Below are 22,365 nucleotides of genomic sequence, written 5' to 3' on the forward strand. Positions count from 1 at the left end.
GGAAATAAGAGTCCCCCTCCAGCCGTGTGTTATAGCTGAAATGATTGCCACTTGCTGAATAGTGAATAGTTGCCGGGGGAAATGTGGAGCAGCTCCATCCTTTATAACAAACAGACATGACACAACCGTGTGTGTGTGTGTGTGTGTCCACATTAATATTTCAATTCCCTGTGTGTCGTAAATGTTTTTACCCCGCCGTGTGTGACAAATTATATTCCCTGCTGTGCACAGAAGACACAGCAGATAGAGAGAGAGAGAGAGAGAGAGAGAGGGTACAAAGAGATGCACCCACAACACGACCCTGCTTCCTGTTTGAACTAAAGCCACAAAGACCTGTGACCTAGAGCTTACACCTGGCACACACACACACACACACACACACACACACACACACACACACACACACACACACACACACACACACACACAATGAAAGACATGCATTATTGCCTCGTGCACCTGCTGTTGTCAAGCAAAAGGGACAGCAGCGTATTAACTAGTCTTTGCAGAGTGTAACAATCGCTTTAACACACAGCTTTCACTCATAATGACTCACAAGAACTCAACACCCTCATGATAAGCAGGAAGCCCACACACGCCCAGCCTCATAAAGCGCGTTACAGTGCCCCCTGGTGGGTGCCAATACACCTGCAGCCAAGTCTTGCAGCCACTTCACACCATTTTTTATATTATCTTTATTAGACGTCCTCTTCTATACACATATACATATGCATACAAATATACAGTACATGACATGTTACAGGTTCATATACAAATATCTTTAATTATGTACCGTCTCGTTTGGATAGCATCAGTCACATTTCACATACAGTACGTTATCTTGCACATTCTGGTGTAAGCATGGAACAAGTAATGCATTCCAGTAATGCGGCCGGGGAGGAGGACATGAGGAGCACATGGTTACAGGAGGAAATTAAAGATAGGGAATATGAGCGTTCTCATGTCGGGGGTTATACTTTGGGGTTATTGAGACGACACATCATGGACCAGAACACTGAATCAGAAAGACAAAAAACACCAACATTGTTTTTGATTTGTGAACAAGAAAGTTGAGAACCTGTCAGAGAAACAGAGTGTGTCGAAACTGGGTGTTGTAGTTTTTCCGGGCGACTGATATTTGGTTGAATGACTGACTGGCAGTTGTTCTGGGTTCCCTCTTGGACAGCAGCACTGTTGTAAGTATTTTTGCATGCATGCACTGTGTGTGTGTGTGTGTGTGTGTGTGTGTGTGTGTGTGTGTGTGTGTGTGTGTGTGTGTGTGTGTGTGTGTGTTTGTGTGTCACTTTGTGGTTGGTCAGAGCCAGATCTCCTCGCTGCTTGTGCTGTTCACCTTGTAGATGTAGCCCACCATCGGATATCTGGCGAAACCTGCAAATCATCAAGATAAAACATTCAAACAAAGGACAACATTAACTCTGAAGTAGAAAAACATTGAGCAGTATCAGAGTATTATTCCCTGACCTCTGGCAGCATAGGCTAATGACAGATCTTCCTCCTCCTCTTCCGCTCTCCTCTCTCCCACGCTGTTCTGCTGAGCGGCCTCTCGGGCTACGAAAAAGGAATGCAAGGAAGGAAGGAAGCCCCAAAAAATGTAAAGGACACAAGCCCCTATTCAGACTGCTGTCATTGCAAAAGTGTCGTAACTTAGCTCAGCTGTCATCACGTTCATATTGATTCCTGACCTCTGTCCAGATACGGAGGGGCGATGACTTTGTCCCTCCATAACGCCTCCAAGACATTAAGGAAACATGCTATGTTGAAGTGCTGGCTTCTCTGACAACAATGCAGCAGCCAGTATGTCCTCCTTCTAACTTTAGATTCTGGTCCTGAATGCTCTAGATTTGTTTGGACCAGAGAAGGTAGGCGGTTTTAAGGCTACCCCAACACGGCCGTTTTGGACGCCCCTCGGTTTGTCAGGTATGAGAGCAGTTATCAGATCAAATCAACAGGTGTTGCAGTGATGGAAGTGGTCAAGAGAAGTGGTTCAGATAGAAGTGATTGTACCTGACCTAAAAAGCCTCTGCATGTTTCTAATAAGCTCCACGAGCAGAAACCTGCTCAAACTAGGATCAATGTTGGAGATGCTTTTGAAAAATGGAGAGAGGTTAGAACACAGAAAGGTTTACAGACCGATGCAGAGCTGGATAAACACTGAAGCTTCAGTGTCCACCACATGGCAACCTGTGTGAGCATCGACTCTCGGGAGGAGGGGGGGGGGAGACAGCTCTCTACAACGTTTTTAATTTGGACTGCAGTACCCATTTTAAACACTAGGTGTCAGAGTTACATATTGCTTCTTGTTGGTTGTGGAAACAACTGAAGTTATGTGTTTTGTGACTAAGGCTGTTTTAGCGCTCTTACCTTTTCTCAACGTGCTGAGGTCATTGAGCTGCATGTTTGAAGGCAGAGACATGTTCTCTCTGGGGATGTGGGTCTTATCTGCCTTCTCCACCTTCAGAATGGCAGATTCACTGTGCAGAACAATGGAGGAAAGAGGAGAGGTATCAAACCTAGACTAGATGAGTTATTGTTCTGCAGGATGGACATAAAGTATTCATAAGAGCACGAATATGCTTCCATCAGTGTTTTGCACCCGATCGACTTGTGATGCAAAGAGGGAAATTATTAGACAAGACCTCAAACAAGTCGTTGAGTGTGTCCATGACTTGCAAGCCTTAGTCCTATATTGATTATTTTCAATATAAAAAAAGTATAATTCTCCAGTAGTGACAGGTGACGTGTTTATGTGCAACATTGCAATAAACCTAGTCAGCATCTAGAAACAGTCTGAAGGACACCTGCTACCTTTTCCCAATGTTTCAAACTTGTATGTGGAGCTACATCCCCACAAATAATGTTAACAATTTAAAGGAATAGTTCACCAATTTATTCTCTCACTAGATAACAGGCAGGGGGCAGCTACTTTAACTAAGACTGAATGCAGGGGTTACAGGCAGCCTGTTCAGCTGCCATCTTTAAAAACTAATAAAAACTCAAACCTTTCATCTTCATGTGTTTTACCTCTGCATAATCTTGTGCAAACGTGAGCCAAACTCAGGCGCACTATAAGACATAAGATATATGGATTCAAAGGGTTGGCAGCAATCCCCTCAGGGTGTTGGATCTGGAAAAAAACAGTGCAGGGGCGCTGATTGTCAACAGGCATGGCAGTTCAACCGCTTGGGGCCCCCAGGCCAGTAGAGGGCCCCCCAAGTCTGACAAACTATGTGCAAAGTTTGCAATGGCAGTAGGAACCCGTCCCCCTAACATGGCCCCATTTGACAGCACTTTACTCTTATTGTGCTGACTGTTGCATGTATTATTGCTGTGAAAACATTTGACAGTGAATGTCACCAGAGGAAATAAATGGTGTTATTGTTATTAACATCTATGTTTTGAAAATGAAGTTAATGTATAAAATCAGTTCACATTTAACAATTTTACTTGGTGTCAGATTATTTATGACATTAGTCTGATGAATGCTGGTTGGAGGGGCCCCCTGTAAATTATCGCTTTAGGCCACAACAGACTTTTGGATCGAAACAGCCAACTAGCTCTACCATAAATCCTCTACGAACATGTCTGGTTATTGTTACCTGCTGACTGTTTCTCCACCAGTGTTGGTGTCACTTTTACTCCGTTTGCATATTTTACAGCACACAAAAAAAAACCCATCCCCAAACAGAAGTCTTTATTTACCTTTTCTTGGTCATCAGAATTTCCACTGGCTCATCTGTAACACAAATGCAGGATGAAGATGTATTACACATCTAAAATTAGCGTTACATACTACAATGCACATTCCACACTGCAGTCTCACCGATGGACTTGCTCTTGTTTTTTTGCATGAGGCAGAGAACGATCAGACTGAGGATGAGGAGCGCCATGAAGGCCATGGCTCCTCCGGTCACTATTCCCAGCATGGGCACCTCGACACGAGACTGCAGGAACTCTGGAGAGACAAGTAGAGGGAGAGGAACAAGGACAAAACAGGGTTTGGTTGACAGCTTTCACAGCGCCAAAAATGAACGGTCTCAAGTTCGTTTTAACCAAACCACAGGTCAGGTGTGAAAACGCCCTAAGAGATGGTTATCTTAGCATTACAGAGACTGTATGAGTGTCCGTTCACCATCACCCACCTGCCAGTGTGAGGTTGCTCTGCACAGTTCCCACACTGTTACTGGCGTTGAGCGAGATGTTTCCTGATAGGCTGCTGAGCATGACCCTTAGAGAGTGATTGGTCAGCCATGGGTAGCTTCGTGAATCCAGGATGAGGAAGTCTGAGGTGTTGGCTACTGGCTGGCCGGACTGGTCCACGAAGGTGATGGTGGCAGGCGGGTTGGAGCGGATCAAGGCGAAGAGGACCAGGGAGAGGCCAGGGTCCGAGGTTGCACTGTAGTGGGCGTTCACCCTGAGGATCTCTGGCTGAACTAGGGAAAAGAGGAGAGGAACTTTACCTACTGTGGTTATCGTTTCAATGGAAGAAATCTGATTTCACACAGACTCACACTGGACATTGAGTGTGACCGTGGCATTGTAGCTCTCTCCCGTCCTGGGGTCTGACGCCACACACACCAGCTCCCTGTCCCACTTCCTGGCCCGCAGAGAGAAGGTGCTGTTGGGATTGGCCCCTGGTCTCATGACATCAGAATCTTCCTTCGATGTCATCACCAGGCGTCCACGGTTGGGTGATGGCGCTCTCTGTTGTTCCCCGTTCAGGTACCAGGTTAGCAGGGGAGGGGCGCGGGGATCCCAGCCGTCTGATTGGCAGCTGAACCGGTGCGTCATGTTCTCCTGCAGTGTCAAAGCTGCTCGGTGCCGTCCGTCAATTTTTGGGGCGGGTTCAATAGCACCTGAAAATACAAGTTGCTGTTGTTCTAAAAAGGTGTAGGCTGTACAAATATCAGCTCAAGGCCGACGAAACAGACAGCAATGTTCATACTCACTCTTTCACAGTTTGTTTTTATGCACGTGTTGGACGGTCTTCTTCGTCTATAAGTAGACTCTAACACGATCATACTCTTATTAGGTCTGCTTCCTGCGTGCCTTCTAACCTACATCAGTCAGAAGAGTTCAGGGACTTACAATCCTCAGTCCAAGGATCTTACACGGTACAGTCTCATTTGCCTCTAACGTGTTTTAAACAGTTTTGTTGTTTGAATTAAAAAATGGTTGTTGTTCAATTGGGCGCACTAACGGACAAAGAAACAAGCTCGGGTTGTGCTCCTACAATATCTAAACCTCCATCGTAGTAAAAACACCAGCTACCTTCCAAAATTTGAGCAGCCAGAGCTATCGTTCAGGGTTGCGGGGGCGCTGGAGCCGGTCCCAGCTGTCATTGGGCGAGAGGCGGGATTACTCCCTGGACTGTTCACCAGTCAATCACAGGGCTGACATATAGAGACAGACAACCAGACACACTCACATTCACACCTAAGGGCAATTTAGAGTCCCCAGTTAACCTAAGGAGCATGTCTTTGGACTGTGGGAGGAAGACGGAGTACCCGGAGAGAACATGCAAACTCCACACAGAGAAGCTCCTGTCAAACGGGGATTCAAACCAGGAACCTCCGCTAACCACTGCACCACCATGCAGCCATAAGTCAGATGTACGTACAGAAAAAAATTCACAAATATTACACTTTTTATTTTCCAAAAGGAAACAACCTAAAAAATAAACTTATAATAAACTTGTTTCAAATATTTTTTTTAAATATTATTTAAGACCACCTTTTAGTGAAATTAGAAAAGACAAAGACAACATGGATGTCTTTTTTTTTTTTTTAACTCAATCGTCATTAAAACAGGTGCTGTGCAATAATAATAACAATAATAATAGTGTAAGGCAGCAGGTATTGTGAGCTGTAAGGTACTGTTGAGTCTTACCTGTCCATGATAAGGCCAGCGTGTGAAGGAACACTACAGCAGAGCCCGATGCCCACCGTCTCAGACACCCGCGCTCCATATTGGCCAGACGGAGCACCGCACACACACAACTACCTGCTGAGAGGAAATAACATGCAGACAATTACTTTATATTTAGGCTTTATATATTCTCCATGATAAGGTAAAATGACCTGTATAGAGCTTGTCTAGTGTTCTGACGACTCAAATCGTTTTTAACATGTCACACACTGATGGCAGAGGCTGCTACATAAAGCACTCAACATTACTACTCCATTCAAATGCATTCACACAAAGCAGCGTAATTTAGGGTTCAATGTCTTGGCCAAGGATACTTAAGAAACCTCTGACCTTCATGTTGAGAGACGTCCGCCTCTACCACTGAGCCACAGCTGCCACATGGCTCTTTGTTTGTATAGGAACAGAAATTTCAGAGACAGATTTCTCAAAACACAAGCTCACAAATCCAAATCTTTGCCTTTAGATTAATCTAGTGTGGGCACATGAGGGTGTAGGTATAACTTGTCATTCTGTTATCCTCCCTGTAAAGACGTTGATACTATTTGTTGGGATTTGTAAACGCAGACAGCGCTTCAGAAGAGAAACATTTAAAGCAATATAACAAGGACACAGCAATGGAGAGAAGCCTCTCTCACTTCTCCAGTGACTTAACGCCTTGTCCTGCTTTGGTTTGCACACTTGCCCTTTCACTACAACTCCACACATTCACAGGCCTGCTTGAATTGATGCTGTTTGTTCACAGGCACACACAGTGAGTGCAGGGAATGAGTAATGTGTTGTGCTTGCTTTGCTATATAGGTCACGTGATCAGTGTGAGAAACTCAGAAAGCAGGAACTGAGCCATCAAGGAAACACTCAAGATTCCTACACATTCGGCGCTACCAAGAGAGCACACACAGACATGCTAGAAGGTATTCCAGCTCTTCTTCTTCTTCATCTTGAGGATGCTGGCATTTCACTGACATGCAGAAGAAATGTGATGATGAGGCAGATAAGCGCTAAACATTACACTGTGGGTCTACAAAGAGGCTGCATGCAGGCATTTCATTGCAGATGTGTGCACTTAAATACAGTTGTTGTTTTTTTTTTAAAAAAAAGCCCTCTACAACACATTCAGTATTACCTCAGCGCTTTCTGCAGACGATGTTGTGATTCAGCCTGCTGGAGCTCCATGGCAGCAGAGGAGGAGAGGAGGGAGAGTGAAGGATGGTGATAACAGCAAGGCGATGAGAGGCAGCCCTCCCTGACTCAGTTGCTTTCCCATCTGCGTACACTCATACAATTACGCACACACACACCGGACACACACACACACACACACACACACACACACACACACACACACACACACAGGGCTCTGTGCAGGGTACGGCAGCTCCAGTAGCAGCATTCACTAGCTGGCTGGGTGACGCAGGCAGTCACGCTGCCGCCACTCCAGAGAGGAGAGAGTGGGAAGGGAGGAAGGGGATGAGGAGAGGGAGGGAGGGGAAAAAAGGAGCAGGCAGATGAGGAGAGAGAAAGAGAGGAGGAGAGAGGAGAAAATGAAGGCAGGGAGAAAGGTAGAGGATGCAGAAATAGAGAGAGGGAGCAGGGGAAGCCGTGGGCACAGACTCGTGACAAATGCAAAAAAAAAAGAGCCAAATGGGAGAGAGGAGGAGGATTTACAGGATAGAACAGAAGAGAAGAACTTCTGTGCACGACATCGATTTTTAACGATCTGCTCGGGGATTGAACACAGGGCTGTGGTGGATAGAGGCGAGTGAGCTGTCAATTCAGAAGGATACACATATCTCCTTTCTCTCCTCCATCCTTCACGTTCAGGTTAAAGTAATCCTAGGTAATATACAAAGGCTGAGACTCTACATGGCTCACACGGTCTGAGCTCAATTACTTCAGACTGGAAAGCCTCTGCAGTGCAGCTGTACAGACCTGAGCAGCAGCATGCAGAGCACTGCAGCTCAAACTCAGACAAAGGAAACACTCATATAACTTAGGTGTATTTCCTGCACGTATGCATAATTCCAGTTTAAAGTGCCCCTTGCAAATTACAGTATTTTAGATTTTTTATGCCATTACTTGGAAGTAAAAATAATGTATAACTCATACATAGATCATTAATAAAACATGTCAACAAAGCTTATACAAAGCTGCATATTTTAGACATTTTGGCCCTGTATCACATTCTTAAACGTAAACAGATTCAAATAATATCATGCAGAAAGGGTGCTAAACATGACGGCTCCTATGGGACATTCAGTTTGCGTCGTTTCTGAGGAGTTCCAAACAACTCAACTCAGCCAGCTAGTCATCAACGCTCCAACTCAGAAGTTTTAAGACGTCAACCCACCAATCACACGCTTAGTTAATGCAATCATACTGCAGTCACACTGAAGGATGGAGGGCCTGTAGCACATGGGTCAAGAGCACTCACTGGCTGTCAGCGCAGGTACATGCAGATCGAGACAGAGCTTTTGAACACGGCTGTGAAAAATGTAATCAGTATGCTTATGGAAAAGACATTCATGTAGAAAGCAACCACAAGCTGCTTGAAAGCATCTTTTAAAAGCCTTTCCACCAAGCTGCCATGCGGCTACAGAGGATGCTGCTTTAAGGCTGCAAAGATACATGAGAGCCTTAGTGTCACCTACAGGCCAGGCAAGGAACTACAGATTGAAGCCAAGCATTCCTCAAGGAGCAGAAAGAAGATCTGCTGGAGAAAGGGTTGGAGGTGAGTGAGCATTGTTTCAACTCAGCTACCAGTGTCGGAGAAAAAGCTGCATAAGTTTGGAAAAGCCACAGCAGAGGACCCTGAAGTGCAGCTATGAAAAAGATTACACTGAGGGGACTTAAAGTCCTCCTGGACATTAAGAGATATCACACACACACACCTGGACTGAAAGCTCCTTATTCCACATCATCTGAGACAAGACATGCTAAACATAATCCATGAGTCACACTTAGGGATTGTGAAGTGCACAGCGAGAGCCAGAGACATTTTGTATTGGCCAAACGTAATGTAACGTAGTCTTCACATAATGAGGAGACGGTTTGATCCCAATGGGCCGTTTGTAATGAGAACAGAAAGAGTAAACCCAAGGGAGCCGTTACTCCCTCACCCAGTACTGGAAAGACCATGGGAGAAAGTGGGGACCGATCTTTTCCACTGCAGAGGATCTGGCTTTCTTCTTTATGTGAACCACTTTTCAAAGTTCCCAGAAATCACAGAGCTGAGAGACACCACCAGTTGCAGTGTCATTGTCGCTATGAAATTGATGTTTGCCAGGCATGGCATACCTGATGATGTCATCTCAGGTAAAGAACTGAGAGAATTCAGGAATCCAACATCTAGTTCTGCTCAAGCCAAGTCTAATGGACAGGCAGAAAGAACAGTACGGACTATTAAAATCGGAATGTAATAATGGCGACCCCTACAGTTCACTGTTGGAGTACGGCAACACACCTTTGGAAAGATGTAGGATCAAAGGAAAACTGCCAACCTCACACATCTTTGCTTTCTCCAGAGGGAGCTTTCAATGTGAACAAACAGTTGGGAGAAAAGCAGGAGAACAAGAACAGACACACAAGGAGTCTGCACACAGGTGAGAATGTCAGGATGCAAAGAGGAGAAACATGGCAGCCAGTGGTGATCCTGCATAAACACGAACAGCCACGCTCTTTTGTGATTCACACACCAGAGGGGGGACTGTACAGGAGAAAGAGGATCTGCAGAAAAACGTTCCCTCTGTAGATGAACGGGACATGCACCTGAAGATGGACCAATGGATTAAAAACTGACGACCTTTCAGATAGAGAGTAGGTTACATTTGCTCATGAGACATTGAAAGCATTTTTTTCTGTTTGATTGATGAGGTTTTGTTACAGAAAGGCCAAATGCACTTAACAGTGTTTAACACTGCTCAACAACCGTGCTTTCAAACCATTTTGATGCAGTCAGATGAAGCTAAAGCTAGCCATCAGCTACCTTCGGTTTAACTGGTCCCCACATAACTCACTTTCATCTGATTGGTCAGCTCTCTGGAAGCCTTCCAGGGGGGGCAGAACACTGCAGGGCTGCCAGGGCTGATCTCCAGTGCTGGGAGAAGAGAGTCTATGGAAGAGGTGTCAACACTTTGCAGAACAGAAATTCTTGATTTCATATCGCATGATTTGCAAATTAAGCCATTTAGCACCCTCTGCAGACTCATCCTGGGATTACTCCAACATTAAATGTATTTTGGAGTAATCATGATCTGACACTTTGCCCACGTTTAGTTTGGACATCCAGCTTTGTAACACTATATGTTCGTTGTAAAACGGGGATCTGCAAGTTAACTTTAAAGGTACGAGGGGTTTTTGTAGCATCCAACAAAAAGACACTCAAGTCATGACCTTTTAAATTATTTCTTTATTTATATATATTTATTTATCATCTCAGTTTGGTTGATATTCTTTTTTAATCATTGTTGTTGCACTTTAGTATTTTTGTACTCAACAGAAATGAACAGAAAAACAAAACAGAAAAAAAAAATAAAGACAAAAATGAATCAATATAAAACAAAATGAACCTAAGGGACAGGAGCAGAGAGCTGGCTTGTTGAGCAGGGAGGCTGCGATCGGGGAAAAAAATAGAGGGGGGAGGGATGGAGGAGTTAAGACAGAAAAAGGTTGGGGGGGGGGGGGCTGGGGTCAGTCTGAACAAGCAGAAGATGACATCTCTACAGAATGTTCAATGCTTCCCATTTACTGAAACTGTTACTTTCTGTGCCAAACTTCACCCCTTGATCTGACAACACCTCTGCCATCAGACAAAGAGGAGCCTCCGGTCTTAATTTGAGAGTTCATATCCTGCTATGGGACAGGAAACATGCAGTGTCTTTGATTCCAGAAGTTTCCTCTCAAATCCCCAATAAGCACTCCCAACATTCTCTCTATCAATTCTGTTTTGGCTTTTTTTTTTTATTTTTTTTTTTAAAGAATGAGCAAATCCAACTTCACTGTATACTCCTGCTTTTTGGATTTATCACCAAAGCTACTCCCGCCCTCTCCCAGGAAAGCGTGGAGGTGGGTAGACCGAAAGTAACATTGTGTTAATGGTAAGCATAGGCAGCATGACACCATCCTCACCCCTCGGTATTTACGTATGTAGCGTACAAAGAGTTAGCTAGTCGGTTTAGCCCGTGTGAACACAGAAGTGGAGCTTTAATCTGTCACCAAAGTCTCTCGCTGGTTCCATGTCGACTCAACATCCAGGGGTGTCAAGAGGCGGATATATAGAAGTTAATAAGGGAGAGGTTCAACCTTCAGCTGTGGTCCCCAGTGTGCGGTAGCCTCCCATCTGGCTGCGCTCGAGCCTGACTCAGTTTCGGGCTCAGACCTCGATGGACATGATTTAGTTTGGGGCAAACCTGCCCACTCTTCACACCCCCCCCCCCCCCCCCCGTCTGTATTCCTCTTGCTTAGGAGTTCTGATTCCACAGTTACTTCCTGCAGTCACTCCCTGAAATGTTTCCCTTCTTTGTTTAGGAGATGTTTCCAGGTGTATCCCGACTACACCAAGACATATCAACTGTTCATGAAATGCATCTGTGTCCTCCTCCAACCGTCCCATCCAGGCTCTGGGGGGTGGGGGCAAAGAAAGGTCCAAATAGGCGATGTTAAAAGGAAAAAAAAACTGAAACATGGGAGTCCTGTAACATAGTAGTTGTAGTCATCCTCCTTGGTTGCCATAGTAACTAGGTGAGCTTGGGGGAGGAGGGACCACATCCTTAAGGCGTTGTCCGTCCAATCACAAGCCGATGTCCTCTAAGTTGGTGGGTGGGGTCACAGCAGATAGATAGCGCAGCCAGAGAGAGAGAAAAGAGAAGTGGGGTTTGTCCATCTCCAGGCTCGTGATGTTTGGGATGATATGTCAGCTATTTTACAAGTTACTCCCTTGTTTTTTTGTCTTTTTGTTTTTACTTGTGTCAAGTCTCTGTAGCACCCGGACCAACCCAGACAAAACCCAAAGCCTGACCCTGTATAGCCTGCCACAAATCCCCCCCCCCCCCCTCCCCAATCCACCAGTAACAGAAAACAGGCTTCAACAAGAATGAGTCACAACAACATCAATTGAAATGATAACTTTAAAAAGCAACACAAAATAATAATTAACCTCCTCTTTTTTTTTTTCAAGTGTCTCGATAGAACAATATTAAAACAAATAAGAACAATCTTTTTTTTTTAAACGACACAGAGAGAGCACCGTCTCTCTTCTCTCCATCCTGTTTTGGCTAGAAATCTCAAAGAGTCATTAAACAAAAAAACAAAAAGATTTTAAAGACATCCAAAAATACAAATGATAAACAATACAAATATAAAAAAAGCCTCCCAACAACGTCTAAAAACAACTAAGAAAAGTAACAAAAAAGAAGATTTCATACAGAAATTGCAATAGCGTTCTATACATGGCGTTACTGTACAAGGAAAGGAGAAAATGTCTGGTAAAACTACTCACAATGCAATACACGGTCACTGACATGGAACGGGAGGAGGAGCATGGAAAAAGGGGGTAACACAAGTCAGGTGGGGGGGGGGGAGTAGGATTTTTGAAAGCAGGGTAACAGCATGGTGGGAAACGGGGGCGCAGCAGAGGGGGCTGCGAGGAAGAAACGGACAAGAGAGGATAGCTGGAACCGAAAGTGCAGAAATTACTTAAGTAATCAAAGAACAATGTTGTCGTCTTTGCAACACAGAACTTTTTTTTCCTTTAATAATAATAATAATATTCATTATAATAAAACCTCTTTTACAGAAAACAGTAATAACAATAAGAGTAACAATATTGACCATAATGCCTACAGGGACATAAGCCGTAAAAAATAGTTTTAAAATTAAAACAAAAAAAAAGAATTAAATGAATGGGAAAAAAAACAACAACAACATAAAATTAATGAGAGCTGGTTTGTCCTGTGCGATGTCACTGAGCTCCATCTTTGGAGAGAGCGATTTGGTTGCCCATGTTGGAGACCCTGACCCAAACACCCGCCACACGGCCGACAAAAGGGGGCCGCCGCCGCCGCCGAGACTTCAGCCTGCTCCGGAATGATCTGCTGCGGGACAGCAGGAGGGGAGGGGGCGCAGAGGAGCAGACTGAACCTCTCACACCTCTCCCTCTGCTCACCTCTTCTGGTCAGCCATGCACGCACACACACACACACACACAAACACACACGCACGCACACACACACACACAAACACACACGCACACACGCAGCACACACACACACGCACGCGCACACACACTCACAACTGATGTGAATACTTTGGGTTTGTGGCAGCAGTGTGTATGCTTATTGTGTTACTGGACTCTTATGTATTTGAAAGTATGACAGTATCAATGCGTTGGCCATTGAGGCACATAATGAAGTATGCCAACAGTTATAAGAGGACAAAGGGGTTAAAGAGGAGGATTTGGTTTGGGCGGCAGGTGGGCGTGAAGGAGGGGCAGGTTTGTCATGGGGAGGGCGGAGCCTAAAGAGGGAGGAGTGAAACCCCCATCTACGCATGATGGAAGCTAAAAACAGGAGACAACCCACAGCTATAATCGCTGGATGTACGGACAGAAATTGCTAGCACTTAAAAACCCAAGGGCCCTACCTGTTCCCCCCCTCCCCTATAATGTCTATAACCCACCCACACTCCCCCACTCTAGTTTTGAACCTGCCCTCCCAGGGACAGATGGAGACAGACAAGATGGACGTAGAGCGCCCTCGCTTGGGCAGACGATGGTGATTTGGCGTGATGCTGCTCAACTCAAGTCAACACAACTCAGGATGGCTGATATGGACCGCTGTATGCAGGATAGACCCCGTCCTGCAAGAAGAACAACAGGGGGGGAGACAAGTTGTGACAAACGATATCAACAAATCAGAAATGACTAAAAAGCACCAAGCTACACTTGTGTCAGAGCGTGTCACCTCATTTATAACCTGATGAGGGCCAATCCTTTATGGGATCAATAATGTTTGGGTTATAAGGTATAACATTTTATGTTCAGTAAACCATGAAAGTGAGAAGTGAAGGCAGTTACTGCATGTTTATTACATTTCAAGATGATGCCAAACCAAAAGGTGCCTGGTGGAAAAGGTTTGGCGGCTGTGTGTGTGTGTGTGTGTGTGTGTGTGTGTGTGTGTGTGTGTGTGTGTGTGTGTGTGTGTGTGTGTGTGTACCTGTGCTAAACCCCGGCCTGCTCCATGCTGTACTGCAGGTCAGGGGGCTTGTAGCTGAGGAGCATGTCACTGGTGCAGGAGGAGGGGTAGCAGGCTGCAGCATGGAGCTCCTCTTCAACATCACACACTGCAAGAGAGACAAACATCTTTTACTGACATGGATAGAAAAGAAAAGAAAAACACACATTTTTTTGGGTGTAATTTAAAGGAAGAGGGATGCTGGCCTCCTACTAACCTGACTCTTCCCGCTGGCGCAGCTGCTGGCTTCCTGTCAGTGACGTTTGGCTGAGAATGTCCGACATGCGAGCTGAGCTTAGTGCCTTCCCAGCCATCAGGCTCATCCCAGACATGGGGTCTGCCTGATCCTGTAATTTTAGAAAACACCTCATAGAGCTTGATGTGCTTCTACAAGCCTTAGTCAAAAGGCAAAACGTTGTTTGGATTATTGGGCATGCTAAAAGTGTGTTGATGCCAGGGTTGGAAATGAGCACCCACTTCCCACCAAATGGAGGTGTTTCTGTGCAGTCTTGTGAGAATTAACTCAACATACCGGCCACAGTGACAGGCAACCTGATCCAGATTAAAATTTTTGTTTAAAAAAAAAAATTGTGTTTAACAAATATAAAAGGTCGGTTTGATTATTTTTTGTGAGTGTGACTCCTGTTTTGTTTTTTGTTTGTTTCATTTGTTTTGTTTTGAAATAAATTCTTGGAACAAATTTTGTTCTGATATGTTTTGTTTTTTGTAACCAAACTAGTAGTGTCTTAAATAATAAGATTTGTAACAAGGGTAGGTGTAATACTAAAGCTTCAGCCTACTCCTTTTCGGTCAAAATGTTTTTGTTTTTTCTTGTGACCGAAATAAATGATTGTGTCGCCAGTGATTACAATGACTTTATTGAAACCTGGTCTCCTGTTTGCTCTTCTCTGCCTTCATGGGCAGAGCCAGGTGATCCTACACGCTCACTGACCAGAGAACTCTGCCTTCTCCTCGTGTCAGGGTTTATAATGATAGGCTAAAGTTCTTCCCAATAAATGTAGGACACACAGTCTCTGGGCAGCTTGTTATGAGGAGCTTTCTGTTTCTCCACCCAACTTGGTTTTCTTCTCAGAAAATAAATAACTACACTAAAGGAAACAATGTGGGAAATGCTGTCATTGATTGTTTAAGTCACGATGGAAAATCTGTGATTCTGGACGAATCCAGAAGAATCACATCCCTTTAGTGTCTCCTATTTCAAAAGTGAAGCCAACGCTAGACTCTCTACAGCTTATCATAAAGTGTGTGAACAGTATGTTGAACAAAATGAGCAGTATAGTCTCACTCACGTAGGCATCATCACAGGTCTGGATGGTGTGGTGGCGCTGTAGCTGTCCACGGGACCTATAGGCGTCACCTTGTGGACCTCGAGTATAGCCCACACCGTTATGATCAGGCACCTCCATGGCCTGCCCTTGAGGTCTGCATTCCACGTGCTCAGGTTCTGACAGAAAAAATAAGTATATGTACACAATGGTTAAACTATGCACTGATTCCCTCCCCCCCCCCCCAAGGCAAGCAAGAAATAAACTTCATCTCTGAAACTTCAGAAACAGGTCTTACCTCGAGGTGCTGGAGCATTCCTAATGAAGCCACCATGCCTGTGTGTAGGTGAGTTGTAGGGTGGCGTTCCCCCTCTAGGAGACCCCAGGAGCTCATGAGCTTCAACTGCCTTGACTAGCAGGCCCTCATGCGGGTGGTGGTAGGCAGCCGGCACATCGTCCTCCTCCATGCTTTCCGAGTGAGGTAAGCTGGGACAAGGAGCCTGGGGGGGGTGCTGGGGTGCTTGGACATCTGGGGGTCGAATCTGGAGGAGGTGGTGGTAGTGTTGGCCTCCAGGGGCGCCCTGGGGTGCAGGTGGCTCCAAGACCTCACCCTGGCTCAGCTGGCGGAGGAGCAACATCTCTCCATATTCTTGGGGTGCACCACTGGGTGGTGTTGGGGTTGCTGAACATGGCCGGGGGCTCTGCCTCTTCAGGAGGGCAGCCAAGTCTTGAGGGGGCAGTCTGGGATCAGCGTGGCCTGTTAAAGAGTGCCGTGGGGACAGGAGGCCCTGCAGGGTAGGGGTGACGTGCTGTTGAGGGGGGCGGTAGTCCAAAGGAGTCGGGGAAAGCAGGGCCTGCTGTAGTGTAGACGGGGCACCATAGCCACCAGTCCCCACCACCCCACTCTGGTAACCATCCAGTCCAGGGACTTTGAGGGAGGCTCCCTGCAGGTAGGGGTTGTAGGAGCCGACCACTCCGCCCGCACGGGAGGTGACGTCACCAGAAAAGAGGTGGGGATTGAACTGGGTCTGATCGTAGGCGGACGTGAAGCGGCCAAGGCTGCGACTGGATAGGAAAAGGAAACGCAGGAGCTAATTATCTACACATGGTCTATCTTTCAACGATCTACAGGAAGCCTTCATTAAATCACTGCACACATAAAACCAAGCAAACACTGCAGGCTAGGTCCAAGTTCAAGCATTCACTGAGAGGTGTAAAGACATTTGTAAAGGATAAATGTTAAGCAAGTATGTATTGGAAGGAGGTTACACATTCTCTCAGTGAAGGCCTGGTGACAGAGTCTGCTTGTGGGTCGGTTGTGTCGAGGGGTCTCAGGATGACTGATGTTGTACGCTACAAATGCTTCAAAAAACATTTAGATCCAACCACACTCACCCAGCTACAATGAGGCCAAGGACTTGCTGAGGATGTCATCTCGGAAAAGTCCATGAGGTATTTACATAAATTTTAATACTACAGATAATTTACCCTCTTGAAAACTAAAGCTCTGGTCTGAACATCTGTATTACTGTCAGAAGTTTCAAAATAAAATGAAAAAAAAATCAAAAGACATGGCAGAAAAATGAAACACAACCCAAGCAGTCAGAAGCATTCAGTGATTAAGATATCAAATACAGCGAAGAGGAGAGTGTTATAAAAACAAAAATGAAACAAGAGAAAACAGAGAAACAATCCATTGGTACAGAGGGGAGGGTTTGGCCGCCATCAGGTGACGTGGTGAAATGATGGGATGGGGTCACCTGTGCGACTCGGCGTTGTCTGCACTCAGCTGCTTCCCAAGCACTCTGTGTCCACCTGGCGTCACCAAAAAGGTGCCCTGTCTCTGCGCCCCACCACTCAGCTCAACCTCCTGAACCTGAATGGTCACCTGTAGAAAGAACACAAATTAAAAATCAATGCAAACATTCACTATAGATAAGCTTTAAAATTATTTGACAGTGGATAGAGTCAGAAACTAGGAAGAGAGAGAGAGTGGGGAACGACATGCAGAAAGGAGCTGTATGTTGGATTTGAACCGGGGTCACCCGCTCTAAAGGACTTTGGCCTCTGTAGGTGGGTGGTGCACACTAACCGCTAGACTACCAGTTCCCCCAATTCTTCCACTTTTAGTTGGTGTGACATCATTGGAGTTATAACGGTTACACATATGTTTTAGCAGAGAACAATAACAAACACAGATTTCACAGGCTCTCTGCATTCACCTGCTGTTGTTGAGGTACACCTGGAGCCAACGGGACGGTGGGGCGAACAGATGCTGCTTGTTGACTGGTTGGTAGAGAGACTCGAGCCATGCTTGTGGGAGGTGGGCTGCCACTCTGGCCCTGATACAGAGCCTGAGTACCGTGCTGGTACTGCACTGGTGACGGGCCTCCTGGTGGGAACGAGATGTCATTAAAAGCGAAAGCTCTGGACTGAGTTACATAAATCCAACATGAACATTTATTAACAATCATAAGCTTGATGTTACTGTAACTGTTTTCTTTTAGAATTGATTTTACATGACCTTGCTCGTCCATATATCGCAGATCTTATATCTAATTTTCCAGCCAAATCACAAAGTTCCTTGAATGCTTCCCTTTTAAATGTGCTTCATGTTTTTCCACACGAGCACAAAAAGATTTATATACAATACCCTGCATCTCGATATCAAAGTGATGAGCTCTCTGCGGACTCTTAGAAAGAAACAAAAGACCAGTCTTTTTAATCTGGCCTGTAATAGGGACTAGTTTGGGAAATTTTTGGATGTGTACATGTGTACATGGGAGGGTTGATAGCTCCAGATCAGGTGATTTGAGGAGTCTGGCTGTACTCTATGGGGACAGGAGTTCTGTAATATAGGTTGGAGCAAGGCCATGAAGGGCTTTATATGCAAACAGAAAACCAATGCAGGGATGCTAGTATGGCGGTGATATGTTCCTGATCTTCTATAGCAGTTTGGCTAAGGCATTCTGGACAAGTTGTAATTGATGTATGGAGGCAAATATCAGACACCAAAATCAGGAGAGCTACAGTAATTAAATCTGGATGATATCAAGGCATGGATGACTTTTTCCAGGTCTTTGATCGGTGACAATGTCCTGGTTTTAGAAATCTTCATAAATCATTCATTTAGCCATTGCTGTTAATCTCAATTATTATTTCCTTTCTTTTTGCTCTTCAGTGAAGCACTTTTGGCTGCATGCTTTTATGTATAAATACAGATGCAGTAGGTCGACCGTCATAACAATGGATAACAAATGTAAGGCTAAGGTATGAGTGAATAGTTAGCAGTGAGCCCTGAAGCAACAAGTCCCCTATAAAGAAAACCTGAGAACAAAACCAGCATTTAAAAAAACGACTTCTCTACATTTGTTTCTATATGATGAGCATTCAAGCACTCTAGCAACAGTATTACTAACCATGCCCTTGCATCATGCCTGCAGAGCCGGGCGGAGGGCTCTGGTTGGGCTGTCTGAAGAGGTGGTTGCTGGGATGTGTTGGCGGAGGGCTGGAGGGCTGGATACGCAACCTGAGGGAGGACAGCGTGGAGTAGGAGAGGAGAAGAGAGAGAGATATGACAATGATGTAACACTTCAGTCGATAGCACTGCACCACGGTATCAAGTTCATTGTTCACCGCTCAATAGCTGATGAGTAATACTGTGTGTGTGTGTGTGTGTGTGTGTGTGTGTGTGTGTGTGTGTGTGTGTACCTCTGGAGCTGGTGGGTTAGGTGACTGGGCTGGCTCTCCCCATGGCCTAAAGACAGACCCTGCGGATTTAAAAAAAACCATTTGACTCAGATCTTTAATATACCATGATATGTTTATGTGATTATGACATTGTGCACCTCACTTCATGTGATGATGCATGAAATAGAATGTAAGTGTCCCCCCCAAAAAAAGGAATCATGTTCAGAAGACGACTTACGCCTTCCATACACCAGAAGACTTTACAAAACTTGAAACAAGACTTTTAAGAGAAATGCATGAAGGGTTAAAAAACATGACTGTGCACTCTTAACTTGGGATGGTAACCTCTGTGAGCCTTACCTGGATTTGCTGGTGGAGGATTTGTTGCTCTTGCTGGTAGAGGATATGCTGTTGCTGGGTGTGCTCAAGGAATCGCTCATCCTGCTGGGCAGCATACATCTTCTGGAGCTGCTCACACTCCTATTGGAATACCAGATGTACAGTATTGTAGACCACATTTAGGTTTGCAACAGATAAGCAAAATCAACGTTGAATGATAACTCTGCTTTTGATATCGCTATGACACTTGCACAAAACTCCTGAAAAGCTCCTGAAAAAGTTTTCGGGGTGAGCTGCATGTTTGAATTCTTCGCTCTGACTTTACCCGGAGTTTCTCCTGTCAGCCTCCTCGTATTTTTTCTGCAGAAAGTCTGAGTGAGCTGATGTGAGAACGCAGCAGGATATAATCAGGAGAATTCACCACGAGCAAGTGGGAGGGGGTGGTGACGTTTATTTCCTGTGATCAGTGCACGACCATAGACTGTCTGCAAGCTGCCGGTACGACCTCTGTGCACTTAATGAAACTGCTGCATTATGTTGTTCTCTGTTCTTTTGTTGATGTTGTGATTCTCTACACATAGCATTGATATTAAGTCAAATATTCTAATTATAGCGTTGTATTTGCTCTGCTGCTTCTTCCATGTCATTCTTTTTACGTCATGTCTTGCCTCAGGAGACCTCCCGCTACCCTGTCCTGTCTAACTGGGAAAGTCCCCCACTGTGAGGTTCCTGTGACATTCAGGTGAGATGTCAGGACCTGATGTCTTTAAGTCATTAATATTGATACTCATGAAACCATCAGGATTATATATCCACACATATGAGCACTGAGGTTGTTCACTTCCTCAGTGCTTTCCTCCGAGTAGGTCATGTATGTGTGTTAACCTTTCCTCTACACATATTAACCTGCTTAACACTTAAGTGTAATGATAATCCCAGCACGTCAGTACATGCTTAAGATGAAGCACCCACAGTGAACATGATGATTATCCTGCTCGCAGTGGCTGTGCCTCCTACTGGGTCAGGTAATCTTGTCTGAGCGTCAGTGTGCAGCTGATGTCATGTCAATATAAGCAGTGTGAGGGATTCTCAGGTCAGAGTCTTTGTTTTAGCTCCATGCATGGCCTGTTTTAAGACGACACTGAGTCTGAACTTTTGACTTTTTAAAAGGATTTTGAGACTGATTCACCTCGTCCACACTTTGGACATCACTGGGATTTAAATGAGGGAAACCTCAATGTCCTTTCAAGAATGAATAAAGGTTTGAATTTAATTGAATCATTTGGTGACTTACAGAAAAATCCAGGACAAAGAAAAGTCCAGCCATAGATGATCCTGATTTATAATCCTCATCATGATCTGTTCACTATTTTACTCAATCAGTGATTTCCATTACACACAGACTCTCCTCAGCAGTATGTATTACAAATCTGCACCTACATTTTGAATCTTTGAATCACCCTTCTCACAACATCTTTCCTGGCTTCACCACCCTCTGATTGCCAACAATCGCACGTGTGCTCTATAACAGTGTAGTTGCATGCACAGACCACCGGTGGGTGCGAAAGCACACAAACCAAATTCCTACATATTGTTGCTTTAAAGAACTGTCGAGCAAATGAAATGATCAGCCGATTGGAACAAAACATGGACACTGTAATCTTCCCTTCTGCACCAAACTGCACAAAGCTAGCACCCTGTATATTCTGCCGTCTACCTTTCACCGGGTTTCACCACATGATCTATAACTCATATACAGTATGCTATTCTGCAGCAAATACCCTAAAACCATACGCTGTCCATTTTTCAAACTCTGTCCCAACAGGATGAGTCCTGGCTTTCTCTTATTGCACCACTCTGCACAGAGAGTAAGCTTTTCTCCTGCGCTGCTGTGACCCCAACTTCACCTTTTACTTTATAACCCTGCGTTTAGCCTTAGCACACCCTCAGCATGCCAGGGACATGCTGTTACATCGGACGCTCCTGTAGGTCTATTCTGAATTGCAGGGGGGAAAAATCTCTGCAACTAGAAGTTAGCTGAATAAAAACTAAACGATAAGCGCATGTTTTATTTCACCTTTTATCTGAACTGACAAGGGCTTAAAGCTTGCTGAACTCACTCGCCCTACTCCAGACATTCTTGGTGGAGCTTTACTGTTTCTGTTCCGCTGTGAAGCAGCAGCCAAAGCCAACGGGGACAACATGAGGTGGCAGAGTGGAATATAAAACCTAGGGTTGCTCATCCAGTACGTGACTGCTCTTACTCTGACTTCACAGAGTTCTCCTCGGCTAATAAAAGAGAAACGAATGGCAATGGATGTTGCTTTATAATCCTAAGAGTCAAAATTGCATCACACTAGCTGGGATGTATTACAATTTCTGCACTTTTCACCTTGTTAGATCACTTTTTGCAAGCCCCTAGCATAGCTACATTCAAGATCAGGGAGTGTGGAGGTCCCTCTGAGGAACTTTTCGTTACCCTATTTGTCTGACAGAAAGAGAGAAAAATATTTAACGTCCAGAGTACCTGTTTGAGTTGCTTGATGAGGCTGCTGTTCTCTAGGTGAGCTTTGAAAGCCTGGATGGTGGCCGCGCCATCAGAGAATCGTCTGACAGGTGAGAAGCGCTCCATGGGGAGGTGAAGGGTATTACAGTCCTTGTAGCTGGATCTGAGGAGGGGGACCACAGGGAGCAGACACAAACACGTGTGTACAGAAATACACACACACATACATACAAAAACACGATGTGACGGATAAGACAGACACAGCGACGCACACATAATCAGTCATACAGACACAGAGACAGACACATGAGAAGCTCTTTAAACATGCACAAATGTTACACATTTAAGTGTCTCATTGCGACACACTGAGTGC

At 45.1% G+C, this 22,365-nt stretch overlaps 2 protein-coding genes and 1 long non-coding RNA gene across 6 annotated transcripts in view; 1 reads left to right on the top strand and 2 right to left on the bottom strand.

The window, feature by feature from the left end:
- The window catches only part of LOC132979843 (uncharacterized), a 700,158-nt gene that overhangs the window by 637,011 nt on the left and 40,782 nt on the right, over window positions 1-22,365 (top strand). The gene's annotated exons all lie outside the window — the stretch shown is intronic.
- Window positions 676-7,510, bottom strand: LOC132980150 (transmembrane protein 25). 2 transcript variants are annotated; one of them, XM_061046097.1, is made up of 9 exons: window positions 7,070-7,510; window positions 5,908-6,021; window positions 4,530-4,874; window positions 4,161-4,451; window positions 3,842-3,973; window positions 3,721-3,754; window positions 2,383-2,492; window positions 1,483-1,569; window positions 676-1,389 (listed from the first exon to the last, which is right to left on the bottom strand). In XM_061046097.1, the coding sequence occupies exons 2-9, from the start codon at window positions 5,984-5,986 to the stop codon at window positions 1,316-1,318; spliced, it is 1,152 nt and encodes a 383-aa protein (XP_060902080.1). In that variant the 5' UTR covers window positions 5,987-6,021; window positions 7,070-7,510; the 3' UTR covers window positions 676-1,315. The 2 variants fall into 2 exon arrangements, with proteins under 2 accessions (XP_060902080.1, XP_060902079.1); XM_061046096.1 differs by having other exon boundaries at window positions 5,908-6,024; window positions 7,070-7,508.
- The window catches only part of sik3 (SIK family kinase 3), a 33,458-nt gene continuing 21,424 nt past the window's right edge, over window positions 10,332-22,365 (bottom strand). For all 3 annotated transcript variants that reach the window (XM_061046100.1, XM_061046098.1, XM_061046099.1), the window contains 11 exons: window positions 22,014-22,155; window positions 19,508-19,627; window positions 19,169-19,227; window positions 18,877-18,986; window positions 17,680-17,849; window positions 17,218-17,345; window positions 15,756-16,522; window positions 15,482-15,636; window positions 14,389-14,518; window positions 14,154-14,280; window positions 10,332-13,797 (listed from right to left, as the gene is read on the bottom strand). In XM_061046100.1, coding sequence (XP_060902083.1) covers window positions 14,159-14,280; window positions 14,389-14,518; window positions 15,482-15,636; window positions 15,756-16,522; window positions 17,218-17,345; window positions 17,680-17,849; window positions 18,877-18,986; window positions 19,169-19,227; window positions 19,508-19,627; window positions 22,014-22,155 — 1,903 coding nt within the window. In that variant the 3' untranslated portion in view covers window positions 10,332-13,797; window positions 14,154-14,158. The remainder of the gene's footprint in view (window positions 13,798-14,153; window positions 14,281-14,388; window positions 14,519-15,481; window positions 15,637-15,755; window positions 16,523-17,217; window positions 17,346-17,679; window positions 17,850-18,876; window positions 18,987-19,168; window positions 19,228-19,507; window positions 19,628-22,013; window positions 22,156-22,365) is intronic.

Source organism: Labrus mixtus, chromosome 9 (genome assembly GCF_963584025.1).
Source record: "Labrus mixtus chromosome 9, fLabMix1.1, whole genome shotgun sequence".
Lineage (NCBI taxonomy): Eukaryota > Metazoa > Chordata > Actinopteri > Labriformes > Labridae > Labrus > Labrus mixtus.